At 41.9% G+C, this 23914-nt stretch overlaps 1 protein-coding gene across 3 annotated transcripts in view; it reads left to right on the top strand.

Annotated features, from left to right (window-relative positions):
- The window catches only part of KCTD1 (potassium channel tetramerization domain containing 1), a 202345-nt gene that overhangs the window by 134204 nt on the left and 44227 nt on the right, over nucleotides 1–23914 (top strand). For all 3 annotated transcript variants that reach the window (XM_019014072.4, XM_063699137.1, XM_019014073.4), the window contains exon 2: nucleotides 21910–22088. In XM_019014072.4, coding sequence (XP_018869617.1) covers nucleotides 21910–22088 — 179 coding nt within the window. The remainder of the gene's footprint in view (nucleotides 1–21909; nucleotides 22089–23914) is intronic.

The following is a 23914-nucleotide window of genomic DNA, read 5'->3' as shown; positions in this document are numbered from 1 at the left end:
AGCGCCACGGTTTCTCATAACACTTTGGGAAACGCAAATCTACAACATCACCATGGAAAAAAAAATGTAATTTTTGAGTAACTTTAAAAAAATGTATCTCTATTTAAAATAATTTTAACTCTAATTCACAAACTCCAAAAGTTACCCCATGGCTGTCAGCTAACAGTAATACTTCCAGATTCATGGAGCAGTATACAAGGCACTGTGGGAGATGTTTAAAATCTAGTTTAGGTCTCGCTAGTTACTAGCTTTGTGACTTGACCAAATTACTGAACCCTCTGTAAGCCTCAGTTTCTATATCAGAAAATGATATTTATTCCTATTTCATGGTCATTGAAGAGGGTAAATAAGCTGACTTGCACACAGCACTTGACACAGAGCCTGGCACATAGTCAGTGCTCAGAAAATACTAACTTTTTATTATTAGTTCATGAGCTCCAAGCAGATTCGCTGTTCAGAAGAGCCCAGTGGCCTCTGTCTTGAGGATGGTAATGGGCATGGTCCACAAAGAGGTACCGTCAAGATTTGATTAAACCTGAGAAAGTTACAGTTGGTTGAAGTGTCTAATCCTATGTAGCTAGAGTAAAACACGTGTACCAGATTATATTATTTTCCTAGGACCACCATAACAAAGTACTACAAACTGAGTGGTTTACACAACAGAAATGGATTGTCGTGTCACAGTTCTGAAGGCCGGAAGTCTGAGATCAAGGTTGTCGGCGTGGTTGGTTCTGTCTGAGGGCTGTGCGGAGGAATCTGTTTCATGATTCTTCCTAGCTGCTCGTGGGTTGCTGGCAATCTTTGGTGTTCCTTGGCTTGTAGACACATCAACCGATCGATCTCTGTCTTGAAGCTCACGTGGCATGTTCCCCGTGTGCTTGTCTGTATCCAAATTTCCCCTTTCTATAAGGATGCCAATCACTGGCTTGGGGCCCACCCTATTCTTGTATAACCTCCTTGTAACTGATTACTTCTGCAGCAACCCTATTTCCAAGTGAGGTCACATTTTGAGGTACTGGGTTAGAACTTCAACATATGAGTGTTTGGAGGACACAGTTCAACTCACAACATGAGTGTAGTCTGTCAGTCCCTGGAAGAACGTGCAAGAGGAATTTGGCTAAGCATCCAGTTGTGAAATTTTGTGCTTGCTTCTTTTTCCTTAGAACTGCTTTTTTTTTCCAGTCACCTTTATTGAGGTATGGTTTATATACAACAAAGTGCATCTGTTTTTAAGTGTACAGTTTAGTGAATTTTGACAAATAACACTGCCCCAATTAAGATATAGACCGTTTTCGTCAGGTTAGAAAGTTTCCTCCTGCTCCTTCCCCAGCAGCTCCCCTCCCATGTCCCAGCCTGCAGGCAGCCACTGCTCTGCTTCCTGCCACTGGAGATTAGTTGTAGCTGTACCTTTTCTAGAGTTTCATGTAAATGAAATTATACAGCCTATATTTTTATGCTGACCTTTCTGCTTTTCTCTTCTTTTAATGTGGACTGTGAGTCCACAGGAATCGAGTATAGAAGTTTTTAATAACTATAAATCCAGCCTTTAGAATTTTGTAGCTCCTGGGGCACAATCTTGATAGATCTTTAAGGAAAAATTTATTGTTTTCTTACTGTGCCCGTAGCCCTGTAGGAGACACCTCATACCCTCATTAAATCCCCAGACAGCCCTGTGAAGTAAGTGTTCTTTTCTCCATTTATAAAAGAGGCAGTTTCTTAGGGAATCTTTTTTTTAAGTCTTTGATGACTGCTACCTGGAAAATGGGTTGAACTGAGAGATTTTGAGCTTTTGCAAAAGAGCGTTTAAGAATATTGGCGTATGCCCATAGTGGTGTTTTTAGTGAAGTGTCACAAGGCCACTGTAAAGATTAAATGAGATAGTGATGTCAAGGGTTGAGAATGGTGCCTAACACACAGTGGGCACCCCCAAATGCCACCTGGCATTATTGTGATTAGCAGTCTCACAGGCTGTCACAGCCAAAGCCCCTCTGTGATGATCCAGGCCAGCGCTCCACCCTTCAGGGCCCTGAGGTTCCCCCCATCTCCAGGGAGGACTTGGCCTGTCCCTGTCCTTCACTCCCGCTCCCCCAGCAGCTTTGCCTTCTGGTTTGTATCTGCAGCTAAAATGTAAGCTTTCCTCTGAAAAGAAAAGGTTCCACAATGAACAGGTGTGGGCACCCCACCAGTGGGGTTCTGCTGCCTCCTTTTTACAGCATGAGAAGGCTTAGCGACTTTGGGCAGCAGGTGTGTGCTGGAGCCAGGAGCTCAGCTCTCTGAACTTCCAGCCTTTAGGAAATTAAAACAGGGAGATGCCAGCCCAACGCTGAGATATTTTAATGTCATGCCAGTTCAAAGTGAGGACTCTTCTTACTATCTCAGTATCTCCAGGCAAGCTGGAGGAGGAGTTTGTAGGTATAAATTGAAAGCTAATAATTTTCCACCCTCTTGTTTGGGACATAGTAAACATTTTAGAGCTAAAATATGGGGTCAGCTGACACCGTCTTTTTAGCAGTCATTTTTAATTTTGGGGGTTTTGGGGAGTTCTAATGTGTCAAATTTCCTCATCCCTTATCTTTCACATCACTTCAGAAATATGTGTGAATTAAGGTCAATTAGCATGTGTCGACATCCACCTCAAACTAAATCTCTAAATTGTCTTCGTATAAATCTTGAAGAGGTAGTAATTTCAGCTTAAGTGGCAATTAAAAAGCAAGGATTATACTTAATAACCTCTGTGGGGGTACCTGAGGTCTTCTGTTGTAGAGTCTTGACAAATACTTTTAGTCATCAGTAATTTAGGGGGCTATCGTCTGACTTCCATTTAGTTTTACATGGTTATGCAGGCTCCAGTTCTCTCTGGGGAGATGGCAGAAAGAAAATAGCCAGCACATGTGTGTGTGGAAGCTGGTCGCTGTGCTTACCAGGTGCTTCTCAGCTGTGGCCCTGAGCAAGCCACCCAGTCACCCTGAGCCTCAGTTTCCCTTTTCCCAGAAATGATCATGAACCAGATCTTTTCCAGCCCTGAATTCATTTGCTATTCATTATCAAAATGCTAATATGCAAAATCTATTTTAGAGCTACTAACTCAAATATAGTCCTGTGTTACGGGATTAACATTAATTTAGTTAAGTGTATTGTCAGATTTGACATTGAGGACATATTCATGCTAATTAGAACAGGTACAGTGAATAGGCTCTCGCTAGAGCTGTCTCATTAAGACTGAACTGAATTGATTTTGATGCTTTCTTACAGATTTTTAAATTAAGAGCAACAAATGGCAGAAATTGGCTCCGAATATATAGACTTTTACCTAGAGCAGCCACAGTCCCTCTCCACGATTATTTTTTACATTTCAAATATGCTAATTTCTTACCTCCTTCCGTCTTTCTCTTTATTCTTGTCCAACTGAATTATATTAGTACAACTGAATATATCTTTAGAGAGAGAGGTGGTAATCACTGCTTAATTTGTTTAACATTTTAATACCCACAGACCGAGTACATGAAACAGGATATCAAGTATGTTATTGGCAGATGAAATAATTCCAGTGATGGAATTTATTTTGAGTCTTAGTTTATATAAATGGTTGATTGACGGTTAATATCAGGTCATTGCCTCTAAATGGTGATAAACAGGCCAGAACGTTAAGTGTCGTTATTATTAACTTCATTTCATTACTTCTAGTTTAGGATTTTCATCAGAAGACCAGAGCATTTTCAAATAACTTAGACTTAGAATATTTTTTAATTTGTCTCGACAAAACATTTTTCCATAAAATACTGGACTGAATTAGGAACAAGAGGTTAATATTTTAGTATCACTCACATACCAGAGTCTCATCTTTTGCATATTTGCCATGGAGATTAGACAAACAGGAAGGAGTTATGTTCTGTACTTCTGAGGGCACTTTTTCATTTACATGAGGATTCTTTAAGCAGTGACTATCTAAGACCATCATTAAAGTTAGGCATTTCTGAATACAGGTGAAAATCGTCACTTGTGAGATTTAAGCGTAAATGTAAAAGTCGGGCAAATTTTCTTTTACCATGTCTTAATTGAGATAGAATTTGTATTTAAAAAGCTTTGAGAATATAATAAAAGCAGGAAAAATAATGAATTTACCACATATTATTCTTGTAATTAGTAACTTCAGAAGTTCATTAGTATACATTATCCCTCAGCAGAAAAGATAATATTTGTAAAGTTTACATTTATAATACTTACAAAGTTTACTTTGTATAGCACAGTGTCCTGTGCAGTATAAAGTGTGTTGGGATTTCACAGTAAGTTCAGAATCACCGGAAAACAGAGGGGATAAGGAAATAAGGATGGCTGGTGCAGTAGCTCATGCCTGTAATCCTGACACTTTGGGAGGCTGAAGTGGGAGGATCACTTGAGGCCAGGAGTTTGAGACCAGCCTGGACAACATAGCAAGAACCCATCTCTACAAAATTTTGTTTTAATTTTAAAAAAAGAAAAAAGGAGTAAGGATGGTGTGTGAGCAACATGTGTAGACTGGCATTTTGTAAGTATCCCTTAAAAATAATCATTAAATCTTTAATAATCATTTGCAAACTTTTGAAAACCTTCATGAAAAATTATAGCTTTGGCTGGGCGCCATGGCTCACGCCTGTAATCCCAGCACTTTGGGAGGCCAAGGTGGGTGGATCACAAGGTCAGGAGTTCAAGACCAGCCTGACCAATGTGGTGAAACCCCGTCTCTACTAAAAATACAAAATTTAGCCAGGCATGGTGGTGCGCACCTGGAGTCCAGCTACTCAGGAGGCTGAGGCAGGAGAATCGCTTGAACCCAGGAGGCAGACCCAGCCTGGGCAACAGAGTGAGACTCTGTCTCAAAAAAAAAAAATGATAGCTTTGCATTTTTCAAATTAGTTTGTTTCCCTTTCTGCTTTTATTCTCCATACTAAAGTGTTTTCTAATATTTCATATAGTTATTGGAGAGAAGAAAAAGTTTATGTGAAGGAAGGTGAAAGATGGGGAGCTACGATGCACCCACCTTTTAAATTCTCTTCTGGAATTCCATATTAATGTTTATTTCGTGCCTACTGAGTGTCTTGCTCTGTGCTAGAGATGGGGGGGTACAGCAAACAAAACACAGTTCCTACCCCTGCAGAGCCTGCAGGTAGACTTATTTCCTAGGGTGATTCTGAGTACCATATTTCATTTTTGAAAACACTTTGCCCTGGTTGGGGGACTTGGGGGGACCCCACCCCACCCACTCTGAGTCTGTCTCTTATAGCTGCAGGAATCCAGAGTCAGCCCCACAGAGGTGTTTGGCCGCTGTGTTAGTCTGTTTTCACGCTGCTGATAAAGACATACCTGAGACTGGGCAATTTGCAAAAGAAAGAAGTTTATTGGACTTACAGTTCCATGTAACTGGGGAGGCCTCACAGTCATGGTGGAAGTGAAAAGCACATCTCACGTGGCGGCAGACAAGAGAGGATAGCTTGTGCAGGGAAACTACCCTTTTTTTTTTTCTGGAGACGGCGTTTCGCTCTTGTTGCCCAGGCTGGAGTGCAATGGCACGATCTCAGCTCACTGCAACCTCCGCCTCCTGGGTTCAAGCAATTCTCCTGCCTCAGCCTCTTGAGTAGCTAGGATTACAGGCATGCATCACCATGCTCGGCTAATTTTTGTATTTTTTGGTAGAGACGGGGTTTCTCCATGTTGGTCAGGCTGGTCTCCAACTCTCGACCGCAGGTGATCTGCCCACCTCAGCCTCCCAAAGTGTTGGGATAACAGGCGTGAGCCACCATGCCCAGCCTCGAAACTCCCCTTTTTTAAAACCATCAGATCTCGTGAGACTTATTCACTATCATGAGAACAGCATGGGAAAGACTTGTCCCCATGATTCAATTATCTCCCACCAGTTCCCTCCCACAACACATGGGGATTATGGGAGCTACAAGATGAGATTTGAGTGGGGGCACAGAGCCAAACCATATCAGCTGCCTTCTTGTCATTTTTTAAAACTTCAGTACTACCAGCACTCCTAATGTCCCGCTTCTCAGAGTGTGGGCTGATAACCCAGAGATTCCTCAGTGAGCACAGGCTGCCTAGCTCCCCCTGGTTACTGGAATTTTTACTCTGCAGGGTGACTGCATCAGTGTTTCTGTCCTGGGAAGTATTATGTGTTTACTTTATTTCCACAAAATCTCTATCATCTTGTGAGTGTTTGATTTTCCTTTACTTGACATGTGTGCCTATTAACAACATGAAATTGTGGGGTTTGTTTTTTCTTTTAATTGACATTTGGGATGGGTAGGTAACAAATCAAAAAGCATTTGATGCCCACTGTCCTGAGGGACAAATCACTACTGAGGTCACTTACTGGAAAGAGATCAGAGCACTCCATTCTAGAGCCTTATCAGCTTGCTTTGTCATCATCAGTACTGTTTATTCATTTTCTACCAAGTACCAAAAATAAAAAAGGATTTCATGAAGTACTGTGGGGAGTTGATAGGAAAAGTAATTGGATGGTACTCACCACCTGATTTTATTCTGATTGCATCTGCAGGCTTTCAACTGATGCCTGTGATCTTCCATTCTACTTGCTATAACCATTTATCTGTGAGCTCATTTAGTGGTGAACATTCCATCAGGGCCAAAGATCTACCTGATTCTCTAAAAATCAGGCTTCAGCCCCAGGATCTTCAGAAGGAAGCCCTACAGAGAGGGATCTTTCAGATTGGTTGGCGGGAGGACTGAAGCAAAATGCAGGACCTGGAGGACCCTTTAAACTTTTCTTCCAAACTTCTCTCATGCAAAAGGGCCCACTTGCAGAGGGATCAAGTAAGTTCCTCCCATGGGATAAACAAGATCTACAGGGAAGCACACAGGCATTAGCAACCTCCTGAATATGTAAGTAAACAGGTGGTCAAGAAAATGAGGAGGTAAAACTAGTCTGGTCCCTCCTTCCCAACACACACCCCTGTCTTCCTGTCTCTTTCTCATCTCCTATATTTTCCTTTCCATCAGTTTCTTTCTCACTCCCTCCCACACCACTGTCCTTTCCTCACTTCCTGCTCCCCTTCCCTTTCTTCTCACTTCTTGGCCTCTTTGGAGCTGCTGTCTGTCCCTTTCCTGCTTCCCTGACCCTGACCCCTTTTCTTCTCAGACAAAATTGCATTTATCCGCTGTGTTCTCCCAGCCGCTGTCATTGTCTTGGCATTATATACTGTGTCTTTTGCTTTAAAAAAAACATCCAATGAAATTAAGCTGGGCTCTTAACAATACCAAAGAAATTCTGCCGCCCATTTCACTTCCTTGGGCAGGAATGCTCTAGTGCAGTGCCGTCTGCTGCCACAGGTAAATGAAAGGCCTGTTTTCTGCTGGCTGTTGTGGCTCACGCCTGTAATCCTAGCACTTTGGGAGGCCGAGATGGGTGGATCACCTGAGGCCAGGAGTTCGAGACCAGCCTGGCTAACACAGTGAAATCCCATCTCTACTAAAAATACAAAAATTAGCCGGGCTTGGTGGCGCACACCTGTAATCCTAGCTACTCACTCAGGAGGCTGAGGCAGGAAAATCGCTTGAATCCAGGAGGCGGAGGTTGCAGTGAGCCGAGCAAGCCATTGCACTCCAGCCTTGGTGACAGAGTGAGATTCCATCTCAAAAAAAAAAAAAGAAAAAAGAGGCCTGTTTTCAGAGTCTAAGCCCTAGTGGGTCAGGCACCACCAGATTGCCCCAGACATCTAAGATAGGAGGATGTAAGTTTAGATCCTGGAATATTTTGCTTCTAACTTTTAAATCAACTAGGTTGTTTGAACTTGAGCAACTAATCTAAATATTGCTGCCTCCGTGTGTTCCTTCTTTGCAAAAGATGGCATTGGCTTTCCCTTCTGCTTCCTCTGGACCTTACAAGGGTCATGATTGTTCGTAAAGTCTTTGGAGTTCTGGGATCTCATAAATGATGGCTTCATATGCATAAGGCACTATCTGAATACAAGTTACAATGGTTTTCTAATGCATTTCCATTTTTATAGGAAACTTTTCTTCCCAGTCAGGTTGATCTTTTAAAAGTTGGTTTGTTTTGTACTCTTGTTGGTTTTTATTTTAAGATATATCTCCAAGAACACAGATGTCTCCTTTACAGTGTGAAAATTATAAAGAATAGCTCAATGCAATAAAATACTGAGGAGGATGATTGTTCACTGCTGTCTTTAGGGCTCATTCAAATGCCTGCTTCTTAATCTAAGCTTTCACTGATATCTTCTCACCCATCTGCTCCTAAGCAGGAAGTTTCATCAACCACTATCCTCTCCAAAATATTCCAAGAAACAAATCTCCTGTGCTAATACGAGGTCTGGCAGTTCAGCTGCAGGCACTATTGGTCCAAATAGGACGAATGTAACTAAGAACTGGACAGCCCAACAGCCAGAAGAGAATTGGTCTATATCTTCTGAGGACAAAGATCCCAGTGAATGCCAGATGTCACCCAGGTCCAGGAGGAGTGTTTCTGGCAAACTGCTAGGCCTGGAGCATGCCTATCAACAGGACACATGACCCATTAGGTCTGGGTGTAAACATGACACTACTTCCCTCCAACATCTCTCTGCCATTTCTTTTTTTTTTTTTTTTTTTTGAGACAAGGTCTCACTCTGTTGCCTGGGCTAGGATGCAGTGGCATGATCATAGCTCACTGCAGCCTCAAACTCCTGGGCTTACGTAGTCCTCCTGTTTCATCCTCCTGAGTCACAGACTGTAGGCTGAGACCACTACGCCCAGCTAGTTTTTTAATCTTTTTAGAGACAGGGTCTCACTATGTTGCCCAGGCTGGTCTTGAACTCCTGGCCGCAAGCAGCCCTCCTACTTCAGCCTCCCAAGTCACTGGGATTATAAGCATGAGCCACTGTGCTTGGCTCTCTCCTCCCCCACACCTTTAAAAATTTTTATTACCAAATATGTCTTTTGGAAAACTTGGCACTGATTCTGCTTATAAGAGATCGTTACTTTATTTTTTAAAAGCATCACTTTATATCATTGAGACAAATTTTTTTTCTGTTCTACAGGGGAATCTCAAGCTGCTTTCAGACTAATATTCTAGAACAATAAAAGATATAAATAAGTAAATGATACTCCAATAAAATGACACTAAGAATCTTTCCCAAGTAGGCATTTTGCTTATTAAGCACCATATTTTATTTGCTGTTTTCTCCTGCCAGTGGAGGCAAGTAGAAAGCAGTAGTGATTAAAATGTAATCTTCCCGATCAGCTAGAGCAAATGGTGTGATTGTTAAGGAATCTCCCTGGGTTAGCTCTTTTTTGCACTCATACTTTTGGAATGCCCTTCATTTCATGACCAGTTCTCCTTTCTTTCAAAGGCATTTTGAATTCCAATTCTGACCTTCTAAAATGCTAGCTTTCTTAAGATATTTGAATCTCTATGGCTTATATTTTTTAAAAATCATAGACTAGTAAAAATTCAGAACTGGAAAGAGCATTACAGAGCATCTGGTCCGACTGCATAGATTATAAATGGGAAAGCTGAAGTGAGAGAGAAAAGAATTTGCCAAGGCCACATAGCTCATTGGTGACATGGCTTAGGCTAAAACTTCGTCTCTATGTTGTTGCATCCTCGGGAAAACGTTCTGAGTTTAGGTACCTTACTCCATGTCAACACTGTTAGAAGTGCCACAAATAGTTTGCTCTTTAAAAGGTAATTGGGGCAAAAGTTAGAAGTGTGATCTTTGTAATGTGGAATTACTAAATATAGGTATGTCTTATTTAAAAATAATACACCCTGGAGGCCGGGCGCGGTGGCTCACGCCTGTAATCCCAGCACTTTGGGAGGCCGAAGTGGGCAGATCACGAGGTCAGGAGATGGAGAGCATCCTGGCTAACACGATGAAACCCCGTCTCTACTAAAAATACAAAAAATTAGCCGGGCGTGGTTGCGGGCGCCTGTAGTCCTAGCTACTCGGGAGGCTGAGGCAGGAGAATGGCGTGAACCCGGGAGGCGGAGCTTGCAGTGAACCGAGATGGCGCCATTGCACTCCAGCCTGGGCAACAGAGCGAGACTACGTCTCAAAAAAAAAAAAAAAAAAATACACCCTGGATTTATAAAACCCAGAAAGGTGCATTCTTTGGGGTATTTAAGTATTATTTAGTTCTCAGAGTATTTCAGGCATAATTTGATTGAAAAAAATTTTTTTTTTTGAGACAGTCTTTCTGTGTTGCCCAGGCTGGAGTGCAGGGGCATGATTTCAGCCCACTACAGCCTCCACCTCCGTGATTCAAGTGATTCTCTTGCCTCAGCCTCCCGAGTAACTGAGACTACAGGCATGCACCACCACACCCGGCTAATTTTTGCATTTTTAGTAGAGATGGGATTTCACCATGTTGTTAAGGCTGGTCTTGAACTCCTGGCCTCAAGTGATCCACCTGCCTTGGCCTCCCAAAGTGCTGGGATTCCAGACATGAGCCACCTCATCCGGCCAAAAAATTTTTATTTACATGGAGTCTCTTGTCATCAGGAATTCCCTGTGCATATGACTAATTCTCAAATTAAACTTACAGACACCCTGAGGAGTTCATTTCCATAGTGCCCTAGCCTGGCACCAAATAGAGCAACCAGCCAACATTTTCTAAATAAATGAATAAATGAGCAAATGAACTTTTTATGAACACATTTATTATATAGAGTAAGTCATGTACGTATAAACCTGTGCATTTTAATTTTTTTTTTTTATGCAAAAACGTCAAGCAAATGGGCACTTAAGAATCTCAGAGGAGGCCAGGTGCGGTGGCTCACACCTGTAATCTTAGCACTTTAAGAGGCAGAGGCAGGCGGATTGCCTGAGCTCAGGAGTTCGAGACCAGCCTGGGCAACATGGTGAAACCCTGTGTCTACTAAAATAAAAAAATTAGCTGGGTGTGGCAGTGTGCGCCTGTAGTCCCAGCTACTCAGGAGGCTGAGGCAAGAGAATTGCTTGAACCCAGGAGGCAGAGGTTGCAGTAAGCCAAGATCGCGCCACTGCACTCCAGCCTGGGCAACAGAGTGAGACTCCATCTCCACAAAAAAGCATCTCAGAGGAGGTTCCCAGAGACTCAATTCAAGTTAAAAGGAGCACATTTAGCTTTCGATACTCTGCTGAATGAGGAATTTCAATGACCACATCCAAGAAGTTAATAAGTTTATGATTTATGTAGAGGCCAATGTGTCCTGCTAAATGCACATGGAACTAAGAGTTAGGGGAGTGAATAAAGTGCCAATTCTCTGTGGTAGGGGAGGTGTCCACTTCCTGGGCCAGCTAGTCCCCGCCTTCTCTGTGATCACTGACCCTCCTTCTAAGCCTCCAGCCAGTATGTTCACCCCCAAACACAGACAGGGTGAAAGGAACAAGGCAAATCTCTCCCTCCTCCAGGGAATGTCAGAGCATGTATAGCCTAGTAATAAGAGAGTGGCAACCTTATCTGGGTACACAATGGCTAGCATGTAAAATATCACAGTAAATTTATTACTAGATAATTATAGGCTAAGCCACTTGACCTCAGAGTCAACTTCCTTCTCTGTGAAATGGTGATAATACCTAACATTGTGCAGAGGTTTCTGATTTCAGACTCGAAGGCCCTCTCTACATGTTAGACGCTGTTTCATTGCCAACCTTTGCTGTCGTTCGCATCTTCCCCCCACAACAGCGTGTGCAGGGCGACTTCAGGAAACACAGGCAGTGTACTTGGATAGCTTTGATCATTTTGCTCTTGCCATGTTTTAGAGCTGGGAATGGAGGGATCTGGAAGAGGGGGCAGATGACCAGATAGACCCCGAGAGTGTGGGAACCATAGGCGACTGCCCCTGTCTTTCAGGATCAAATGAAATCGTCTTCTGTGTCAGCTGAATACGAGCTCCCTTGACCTGAAGCCCATTTAATTTTCAGTTCCACGTGTTTCCTCCCTGGCAAGAAAATTAAGGAAAGGGAAGTATTATCCCTAAGTTTAGTTCCATTCCTGTATTTCTTCATTCTGACCTCTTAAAAATGTCAAAAATCCCTATTATGAAGGTAAAATATAGCACTGTGTCAAGAGTATATACTAAATGATTTAATTGGGCCATTGAGTGCTGTTTTTTCCATTTTTAAAATTCAAAAGTAGTAAATATTCAACTCTGTATAGCATAAAGGAATAAAAACAACTGAAAATTTTTGCCCATAGCATCATCACCCAGTCCTAATCCCTACTAATATTTTGGTGCATTTAATGCTAGAATTTTTTATTGTACCTACACACATTTGCAAAAATGACCTTTCCCTATAGCACTATTATTACTGAAGCAGCTCTGTCACTTTTAATGCTGTTTTAACTTTTTAAAAGTGAATAGTATCTATATTTGAGCTGTAGAATGTATTTAAAATATTCTCTAGTGTTTTAAGTGTATTTAAAAATATGTAAGAAATCTAATTTAAAAAACATGCGAAATTCTATTCAGATGTTATTTTTCTCAAGTTCATTTTCCTTTTGAACTAAAAGCAAAGAAATGTTGGCCAATAGTCATTCTTTTCATGGCCTCAGCTTGGTAATCTAATAAGGGAGCTTCTCAGATACATATTTCACTATGAAAAAGAAAAAAAACAAAAAGGCATGTTGAGGACACTCACTCTGTATCTGGCAGACAGACTGTGCAGTGAAATAGATAAACAGCAGTAACGCCTTGTCCTGCCCCACAGCAAGAAGGGTAACATTTTACCACTTCAGATTAGGAAAGAACTATAGATTAATTTAACACAGTCCCTGGTCATTTTGAAACAACTTTGAAGCACCCTATTTTTAATTTGTTTTTAATTCTGTGAAATTATGATTTTAATCTGAAAAGGAAAAGTAATACAGCTCAAGTGCCATTTCATGAACCTACTGTGATGATTTCATTCTCTACTTCCTTTCATACACTTTGTCCAAGGCACATAATTAGCATCTTGTCCCATTTTCTTTCTATTTATCTGCACCCCACAATGTAATACTGTGTTACATCAATGCAAAGCACTGCCTTTTTGTTGGGCCTTGCCGCTCAGCGACCTTAGAGTAATTCACTGTACTTCTCGCTAGGCCCATAGAAGGCTTGTCTGTTTGTCCATCTGGCTTGTCAAATTTCACTTTTTTTGTGCTCGGAGGAAAGAAAGAAACTTCATTTTTTCCTTCTAAATGCCAGACGCTCTGTTAGATGTCTTCCCAAACACTGTCTCATCTACTGCCATCTTTGCCCCTCTGTCAGGTAGGGCGATTTATTCCTGTCTTAGAGATGAGGATACTGGGGTTAGATCGGTTTGGTAACTTCTCAGAGATCGCACGGGGCGGGCGGCTGAGTTCAAACCAGGTCTTCAGATTCCGAAGGAACAGGGCTTTTTCTCCTGTACCCTTACTTAGGGTGCCCTGTATATGTGACTTTTCCAGCTATATGGAGTTTTGAAAATTGTCTTAACTTAGAAAAATGTTTTCCTTTACTGTTTCAGGATGGAAATTTTTATTCAATATATTATATACTTTCCAATCTAATTTTGTCTGAGGTTTGATCTTTGGATGACTTAATTTTAGATGATTTTAGCAAGTAGCTACTGTCCTGTGAGCTAGAAAACCAGTAATCCCACCTCTTATAATGATTAAGAATAAGTAACACAAAGAAACGATACATGGTTGAAGTGATGGATATCCTAATTATTCTGATTTGAGCATTGTATACATATATGGAACTAACACTCTGTACCTCATAAATATGTACAATTAAGTGTCAAAAATAAAATTAAAAAAAATTTTTATTATATTCTTAAAAAAAAGAATAAGTAGTCTCTATGAATTTGAAGGGGGCTCCTGTGAATAAAGTGACTAGAAAACTTGACATCAAATGTGGATACCCAGAAGACTTTTTTGGGCTAATTCTTTGCTGTTTCCCAAATGGTCAAGATTGACAGAAACTGTTCTCTAAATAAATTATGCATACAGTACTCATCAATTTTGAATCACTGCCGAGTTTGTTTTTTTTTTTACTTAAGTGAAATTACCAGAAAGATTATTTTCTTTCTCTTCAGGCTCATTCTGCTATTTAGTTAAAGTCAATAGAGACCATAGAGTTTGGCAGGTGATAGGTGCCCAATAAATAGCACTTGAATGAATGAAGAAACCAGTGAGGCCTCTTTCAAAACACGTTGATGTTATGGTTGAGAGACTTGCTATACAATTAAGTAGCTGTGGTCAGTAAAGTGATGTTTTCTTATAAGAACCTTTATTGAGGGTCCAATGATTATGTCATTCCTGAAACAACACTCCCAAGGCAACCACAAATTTCCATCCCAGGAAGCAAGATCCTTGCCTAAGACACTTTGATTACCCTTGTCAGACTATCAGAATTAATCAGAACATTCCCATATCCAAGTATGCCATATAATACAGATGTTGTGCGTGTGTGTGTGTGTGTGTGTGAGAGAGAGAGAGAGAGAGAAATATATTTAAATCCAGGTTGAAATTTGTGGAAAAGTTATGATCTGTATTAAATTCTTTCACTGCTCTACTGAATGTTATGAATTAAAATGTCAAAGAATATAGGTATTTTACCGCTGACATGCTTTTTTGGAGGTATCACTAAGAAACCTGTTTCTTTCTCCAGTGAAAGAGGTAATATGGTCAAACTCAATAGTGAAACGTGACATAAGACAGGGACATACATTCTTAACAAAGAAAGTCATTAAAACTTTCAGTTTAAACTTCAGCTCATTTGTTCAAGGCAGTACCCCCAGGGCTCCTGTTTGAACAGCACACAGCTAGGTTAGAAGGCAGATTTTTCTTCTTCTTTTGAAAGATGCCCGAAGTCAAATCCCTTGAAGGATTCTACTACCAAAAAAATCATTGCTCCTCTGTTGGGTAGGTGAGATGGATGATGAAGCTATGGGAAGCAGCTAGGAAATGGAAATGTTAAAGATGCACCGATCAGCACGCCTGGAAAATCTATACAGGACAGATATGGGAAAAGAGGAATTAGAGAATTCCTAAGGGCTGTTTCATGTCAGAGTATATTTTAGTCAGATTTGGTGAATTCTATCAAAGGAAATAATAAGCACTTTTTTTGGCTTTAAAAATAAGTGTTATTTCACAGAAATTTAAGTAAGTATTTCAACAGTAAAGTGTTCTGGAGGATTTTTTTTCCAAGATTATTTTCAGTTTATCTTATTTTTATTTAATAGAACTTAAAGTGAATGAATCTTCCATGTGCGTATGTATACAACTGTGTCACCACTCAGATCAAGATGTGCAGCTTTGCTGGTCACTCCCTCTTCCAGTCACTACTCCCAAAGGTGGCCAGTGTTCTGATCTTTGTCATCGTCCTGCCTGCCTGTCACTTCATGTAAATACAATCATACAGTACGTGCCCTTTTGTTCCTGACACCTTTTCTTCAGTGCTCTTCCAAATCCACAGGGCATCATTCTTTTTTAAAAAAAAAAAAAAGTATAGTGTCAGTAAAGAAGGGAGAAATACTGTTAGAAAGGGAGAGGGAAATGAATGTGTTTGTGAGGGGTCGTAAGGCATTTGATCACTTGAGGCCAGGAGTTCAAGACCAGCCTGGATAAACATAGCAAGTCCCCATCTCTACAAAAGAAAAAAAAAATTTAATTAGCCAAGTGTGGTGGCACACACCTGTAGTCCCACCTACTTGGAAAAATGAGGCAGGAGGATCGCTTGACCCCAGGAGCTCAAGGCTTCAGTGAGCCCTGATAGCACCACTCCATTCCAGCCTCGGCAACAGAGTGAGACCCTGTCTCTAAGAAATAAGAATAAATTGTATTCAGTTCTAAAATACTCCTGCTTCTCCATCACAGAAGTGGGAAATTCAAGTTTGTCATAATTTGGGCTTCCAAATATTAAGAAAAATTCTAGCAAAGTTTACTTGCTACCCAAAGTTACTACACTGTCCAAAATGATAGCAACTAGCCACAGGTAGCTATCTAAATTAAAATTTATTTATTATTATTATTATTATTATTATTATTATTATTGAGACGGAGTTTTGCTCTGTTACCCAGGCTGGAGTACAGTGGCGCGATCTTGGCTCACTGAAACCGCCACCTCCCAGGTTCAAGCGATTCTCCTGCCTCCACCTCCCGAGTAGCTGGGATTATAGGCACCTGCCACCACACCTGGCTAATTTTTGTATTTTTAATAGAGATGAGGTTTTGCCATGTTGGCCAGGCTGGTCTCAAACTCCTGACCTCAGGTGATCTGCCCGCCTCGGCCTCCCAAAGTGCTGGAATTACAGGCGTGAGCCACCACGCCTGGCCTAAATTAAAATTTAAATTAGCTAAAATAAAATTAAAGATTCAGTTCCTTAGTCTCACTATGACACCCACTTGTGGCTGGTGGTGACCATATTGAACTGTGCAGGTCCAGAGCATCTCCTGTACTGCAGAAAGTTCTATGGACAGCTCTGTTTAGATTGTGGGGTCTTAGCTCCCAACCTTTCTACCTCCTCTTCTCCAGACACAAGGATGTTATGGTGGGCTTCATTTATTTTTTCATTGTAAATTATCATTTAATTCTGTGGTTCTCAGACCACAGATCAACATACAAGCTTCTGTCTCCCGCATTATCCCTCAACCTTGGAGAAAAAAATAAGTGGTTGTGACACTATATTGAACTTTTAATTTCTGAAAGGTACCATGTGCTCTCCCACTTTGGAGCCTTGGGAATAGCACTGGGCACTCTCCTTCCAACCTCCCAGTGTTTGTTAACTTCTCAGTTCTCAGTCTCTAGGGATCCTTCCCCATCCTTCCCAGCCCCCAACCCTGGGTTAAATGTCCTCTCCATCAGCTGCCATAGTAGCCCGGCCTTCCTCTGTCCTGATTGTAGTCGCGTGTTTCATGGGCTCCCTCCCACTGAACAGCAGGACTGCTGAGGCCAGAGACCAGCCTGTTTTGTTTGCTCTTGTTCACTTATCACCTTGAACAGTGCCTGGCACTCAAGAGATGTTAATAAGTGTTATGGGCTGGGCGCGGTGGCTAACACCTGTAATCTCAGCACTTTGGGAGGCCAAGGCGGGCTGATCACCTGAGCTCAAGAGTTCGAGACCAGCCTGGGCAACATAGCGAAACCCCATTTCTACTAAAAACATGAAAAAAAAAAATTAGCCAGGGGTGGTGGCGCACACCTGCAGTCCCAGCTACTCGGGAGGCTGAGGCATGAAAATTGCTTGAACCTGGGAAGCGGAAGCTGCACTGAGCTGAGATCATGCCACTGCACTCCAGCCTGAGTGACAGAGGTGAGACCCTGTCTCAAAATAATAATAATAATGATAATAAAATGTCATGGCCCAGGCCTGGTGGCTCATGCCTGTAATTCCAGCACTTTGGGAGGCCTAGGTGGGAAGATCAGTTGAGGCCAGGAGTTTAAGACCAGTCTGAGCAACATAGCAAGACCCTGTGTCTACAAAAAAATGTTATTAGTTGGCCAGGTGTGGTGGTGCACACTTGTAGTCCTAGCTACTTGGGAGACTGAGGCAAAAAGATCACTTGAGCTCAGGAACTCACGGCTGTAGTGAGCTATGATTGCGCCACTGCACTGCAGCCTGGGCAACAGAGCAAGACCCTGTCTCTAAAAAATAAATTAGTAAAAATGTTGCAAAGGAGAGAACAATGGGCTGCACAGGGGAGGAGCAGTAATCAAGTAGCTTCATGTTAAGACAAGGGTTCCTCTCCCGGGTTCTTCGTCTGTATTCCGGAGGGAGTTTTATCACAGAGCTCTTTGCGTGAGCAATGCGCAGAAATCGAAATAGCCTTCAGCACTCTGAGTTGTTTCTTCAGCAGTGTGACGGCACATCCAAGTCCCTTGCACTCTTTCTGGTTAAAGGTTACGGTTTTCCTTTCTCCAGAAGTAGTCCTGAAAGACATACACAAACTAAGATGATGATGGGAAGGTAGAGTTGAGGACGATGATGAACGACAGAAGGCTCTGCTGCATCTCAGCAGGCAGCCATGCTTGGCATCCCTGGCCATGGCCCCCAAGCCAAATGACCTCGCAGGGAGGCAGCTGTGTAACAGGAAGGATTCCTTATCAAGACAGGTGGCAGAAATCCCATTTCAAACTAGCTTTACAAATACAGAAATTTATTTTCCCAAGTCACAGGAAATCTAGAGGTGGGAGGCTGAGAGATGGCTGATGCAGTGTGTCAACAATGTCAGCGAGGACCTGGCTTCCAGCTCTCAGCTCTGCCATCCTGGGCATTGGCTTCATCCTTAAACTGGCAGGGAGATGGCAGCTGCAGGTAGCAGCATCCCATCCTGGACTTCAGTGTCCATCCAGGTGAAGTTGAGAAAGTGTCAGCTCCAGCTACTGGCCAAGGAAGAGGTTGCCACAATTGTGTTAGATGAAACATCTGGAGTCAATGGGATACATATTGAGTATCAACTTCAGCGTCTATTACAAGTGCCCAAACTCTCAGCCCCAAATATCGCCCCCCCAACCCCAGCCTAAGGATTTTAAAAGTTCTTATATATCAGGTACAGTGGCTCACACCTGTAATCCCAGTGACTTGGGAGGCTGAAGCAGGAGGATTGCTTGAGGCCAGGAGTTCAAGGCCAGCCTGGGCAACACAGTGAGACCCCTGTCTCTAAAAACGTTAAAAATAAAAAATTAGGCCAGATGTGGTAGCTCATGCCTGTAATCCCAACACTTTGGAGGCCGAGGCAGGAGGATCACTTTGAGCTCACGAGTTCAAGACAGTCTGGGCAACATGGCGAAACCTTGTCTCTACTAAAAATACCAAAATTAGCTGGGCATTAGTGGCCTGCGCCTGTAGTGTCAGCTACTCAGGAGGCTGAGGCTGGAGAATCGCTTGAGCCTGGGAAGTGGAGGTTGCAATGAACTGAAATTGCACCAGCCTGGGTGACAGAGTGAGACCCTGTCTCAAATAACAATAATAATAATAGTTAGCTGAGTGTGGTGGCACGTACCTGTAGTACCAGTTACTTGGGAAGCTGAGGTGGGGGGATCGCTTGATCCCAGAAGTTTGAGGCTGCAGTGAGCAGCTTTGATCACACCACTACGCTCCAGCCTGGGCAACAGAGAGAGACTCTGTCTCCTAAAAAAAAAGTTCTTACAATCTGCCCCATATGGAAAATACCAAGTGAAAAGCCCTGACTGTGTTAACTAGTATCAGTTAATGCCTTAGAAATGAGCATAGCCACAGCAACCCTGCAGAAAGAGGAGAACATCCAGGATGGGGAAAGCGCCTAGGAGAACCAAGAGGGCACACCAAAGGAGGGCATTTCTAATCCTTGCCCTTAAGGGCCAATCTCCACCCCACCCCACCTCCACCCCCAGCTGAAGAAACACTGGTTTAATTTTAAATTTAGCAATATCCATTGCATTTATGACTTACAATGTAAATGGTATATATTCTGAGAAATCTGGAATGCTTCAACCGATCAGTTATGCTTTCATTTTTTTCTCTTTCTGTATAGACCTGGCAGTGTTAGAGCCATGCTGAATGAGGTCACAGTCTAACGACAATATTAACCCTGCAAATCTGTTCATTTTCGCCTGAGCACCCTCAGGCAGGATAGAGAATGTGTCCAATTGAAAAACTATTACAGACTCTGCCGCGCTGTGATGGGCTGAAATGTAACAGGGAGGGAGGTGTGTGTGTGCCTGTGTGTGTGTGTTTGTGTCCGTAGCCAGGAAATCATTTTCTAACAGGAAGTCAGTACGTATCTCTTAAAAGTGGAGGTTGTATGATTGCATTTTTAAAGGAAAAATATGTTTTCTGTCATCCAGATTTTAAAATGCTACTTTTAGTATTTCTGAACCTTACGTGTTTCATATTTCCTACCAACTGTCTTGTTTTTTTTATTTTTTTCCAATACCCAATACCCCTTTAACTCCTCTTCTTTGTGTGTTACAAACATCCTGTTGTGTTTTTCAATATCTATTTTGCATTGTTAAAAATATCTAGAAACATATAAAGCATAATGTAGTAAACGCCCTTGAGCCGACCTGCCGATTTAAGAACTAAAACATTAACTCTTTTTCTATAACTCTTTCTAGGCTCTGTTAATTCAGCATGTAGAAACGCACAACACAGATGGTAAACATTTTGCGTAAAGGCCCAGTCACCACCCCATTCACAGTAGATGTTGAGTTTCAGAAAGCATGTGCATTCACAGTCTTGCTTGGACATGTGGTTAATGCTAAGTAGTCTAACAGTTGTGCCCCAGGTAACTCCTGAAGCTGTTCCAGATCATAAAATCTATGATGTTTTGCAAATTTATATTTTATCATGCTGCATTTTATGCACAAAAACTAGATGACTTCCCCTTTGTGGTCTCCATCAAAGGCATTTTTCAAAATCCCTTCAGTGTGCCTTATCCCTGGCTTTGCCATACATTGTTTCCATGTTTGAAAACAATCTTTGGCTAAAATTATAAATCTGAGAGTTTACGTGTGTCATCGGCGTTACAGAATTTGTACATAAATGCTATTTTAGCTTACTCTTCAGTTAGATACTCTAAATGTTTGACCCCTTCATTGAATACCAGAGACCTATCTTTACTTGTCTGTGGTTTGGGCTCTAATTTAAAAGCAAACAACAGTGTTTTGATAGCATTTGAAATATTTATATTGTATCCATGGAAAGGATGTAATAATTTATTTTCTCAAGAGTATAGTTTCTACCCGGGTGAGGTGGTTCACGCCTGTAATCCTAGCGCTTTGGGAGGCTGAGATGAGCAGATCGCCTGAGCCCAGGAGGTCAAGATCAGCATGGGCAACATGGAGAAACCCTGTTTCTACAACAAATATAAAAATTAGCTGGGCAGGCTGGGCACGGTGGCTCTCGCCTGTAATCCCAGCACTTTGGGAGGCCGAGGTGGGCAGATCACGAGGTCAGGAGATCAAGACCATCCTGGCTAACACAGTGAAACCCCGTCTCTACTAAAAATACAAAAAATTAGCTGGGCCTGGTGGCGGACGCCTGTAGTCCCAGCTACTCAGGAGGCTGAGGCAGGAGAATGGCGTGAACCCAGGAGGCGGAGCTTGCAGTGAGCCGAGATCGTGCCCCTGCACTCCAGCCTGGGCGACAGAGCGAGACTCCATCTCAAAAAAAGAAAAAAAAAGGTACAATTTCTTAAACATGTTCTTACTGCCACCAGGTGATATCCTTATTCTGGTCTGTTTGCTCACATTGCACCTTTGCTTGTGCGACCGCACATCAACATCTGCCTCAGTTACACTTTGGGAACTTGATTTCTTCAAGAAGTCAGGCATGCAGAAGAGCAGTTCGCTTGTGGTTCATGAGCAAGCACGTATTTATCATTTGAGGGTATATTCTGTTGACTGATGAACTTGTGGTATCTCTTTGCAAGGTTGCTTTAAGTATGTGAGCTGATGGCTAGACCAGTATGCTCTCTTTTTCCTGATTTGAAAAATGAAAGTTTAAGAAAACATTTTGTAGAACACAGGTGTCAGAGGTCTGTTTTTATTCCAACTGCATAGCAATGAGGACGTTTTCAAAGAGAGGGCTAACTCATACGCATTTTATTTAGATATGTATTGTTTGAAGTGTTTGATTGTCATTTTATTTGGAATGAATAGACTTTTCATATCATACTAGTTGCCATGTGTCAATTGTTAAATGCAAGAATTTCTTAGTATAATAAGCCTTCATAGTCCTCAGAGTTATTTGAAGTGAACATTAGTTCAGCTCCTTATTTCTGAGCATGTGAAGATTTCCTTTTCTTTGCTACAGGATTTGTTTTTCTGATATTCATTATAACAAAAGCAAGAGCTTGCCGGTTTTTCAGGTTTTATTACTGAATGAGTATCATTAATCACTCGTTTATTCTTTATGCTATGTGTATTTCCTATCTTTCTACTGTAAAGAGAAAAAGTATCTAAACTTGCTTATCTCTCTGTAGGACAGTCGGCCCAATATGTCAAGACCTCTGATCACTAGATCCCCTGCATCTCCACTGAACAACCAAGGCATCCCTACTCCAGCACAACTCACAAAATCCAATGCGCCTGTCCACATTGATGTGGGCGGCCACATGTACACCAGCAGCCTGGCCACCCTCACCAAATACCCTGAATCCAGGTAATCTGAAAAACTGAAAAATCAGACTCCGACGTGCATGTATTTGGTAACCTAACTGTTTTTCCTTTGACCAGCATAGCAGTGTAGCCTCATGGAGGCAGGGGGCAGTGTGAGCCACCCTGTGTGCTGTGTGAGCCACCCTGCTGCCTAGGCTGGATGTCTTGGACAATGGCTGGACATCTTCGAATCAGGATTGGACCCGCAGCTTAGTTGAGTCCATGTAAAAATGTCACAGGAGAATGGAATACTGTGATATTTTGCTCTACAATGATATTCATAATTCTCAATGTAGTACAAAAAAAGATGGTGATTTCTCCCCAACACCTTTGTTCCTTCCTTCTTTAAAAACATGCTTTCTTATAGGTTCTGATAATTTTATAGGAGATCAGTTGGTTCATCAACTTGTGAACTAGAAAAAAAAGAGATGCCTCTCAGCAGTGAGGCATTATATTTAGATCTGTATGTAAAAGTCCAAGAAGCCAAAATAGTATAGTTTACAAAAAATGAAGGGCCATGGAACTTACAAACTTAAGGTAGATAAATAAATATACAAATTGTTTAAAGATGGAGAGTGATTTACAAGTAGGCAGTATACGTTTATGTTTATGAGATATCTCCTCCCATGCCTCTGCCCACCCATTTTTTTTTATTATTATTATTATTTTGGAGCCAGGGTCTTGTTCTGTCGCCCAGGCTGGAGTGCAGTGGTGCAAACATGGCTCATTGCAGCCTTGACCTTCTGGGCTTAAGTGACTCTTCCACCTCAGCCTTCCCAGGAGCTGAGACCACAGGTGCATGCCCCCATGCCCAGATTTTTTTTTAAAATTTTTTGTAGAGACAGGGTCAGACTGTGTTCCCTAGGCTGGTCTTGAACTCCTGGCCTCAGCAATTCTTCCGTCTCAGCCTCCGAAAGTGCTGGGACTCTAGGTGTGAGCCACTGCACCTAGCTAATTTTTTTATTTTTTGTAGAGATGGGGTCGCGCTATGTTGCCCAGACTGGTCTCAAACTCCTGGCCTCAGGCAATTCTTCTACCTTGGCCTTGGCCAAAGTGCTGGGATTACAGGTGTGAGCCACTGCACCTGGCCCCAACCACCCATTTCTAAAGGAGTTCCAAAGAAATAATTTCCTTTCTACCCTGGGACAACCCTCCTGGCTCTGCCCCAGATTTGGGGGCTATGCCCAGATCCTGTAAGGGAAGTTTTTTGCTGGTGGATAGGGGAGGAGGCATGCATTCATGTGGGGTAATGTCGGGAAACAGGGCGTTTCTCTGTTTCTGATCACAGGAACTGGAAACACACTCCTTGAGCTTCAGAAGGGCACCGGCCACATTTTTCAGAATGTCTTACGAAGTGACAGATAACAGCTCACAGTCTAAGTAGACACCACTGACATAAAAGTCACTGTCACCTTGCATACTACATGAAGGCCGACTTTTTGTTTTTTGTTTTAAAATCTCACTCCATTACTTGATAATTTATGAAAGAATGTGAAGGTTGGAAAGAAGAAAGATGAAATGTTTTCTCTCTCAATTTCCAGATTTAATTTCTACAATTGAAATGATTTAAATAAAATAGGTTTCCATTTGTTCAATTATCCAAAAGACTATATACTTTAAAAGGAACTGATTGTATTAGTCATCTATTAGTATTATTTAGTCCCCACCTTCCCTAAGTATATTGGAATAGGTACTACGAAAAATCATATTATAATAATGGCTTTATTTTTCAAGAATTTTGTTATATAAGTAGTGTTCTTTTTGAAAATGCCTATTTCCATTCCTTCCAACCCTCTGTTAATACCACCATCAACTACAGAAAATCACAGC

Source organism: Gorilla gorilla, chromosome 17 (assembly GCF_029281585.2).
Source record: "Gorilla gorilla gorilla isolate KB3781 chromosome 17, NHGRI_mGorGor1-v2.1_pri, whole genome shotgun sequence".
NCBI lineage: Eukaryota > Metazoa > Chordata > Mammalia > Primates > Hominidae > Gorilla > Gorilla gorilla.
This window is presented reverse-complemented; position numbering and strand designations above follow the sequence as displayed.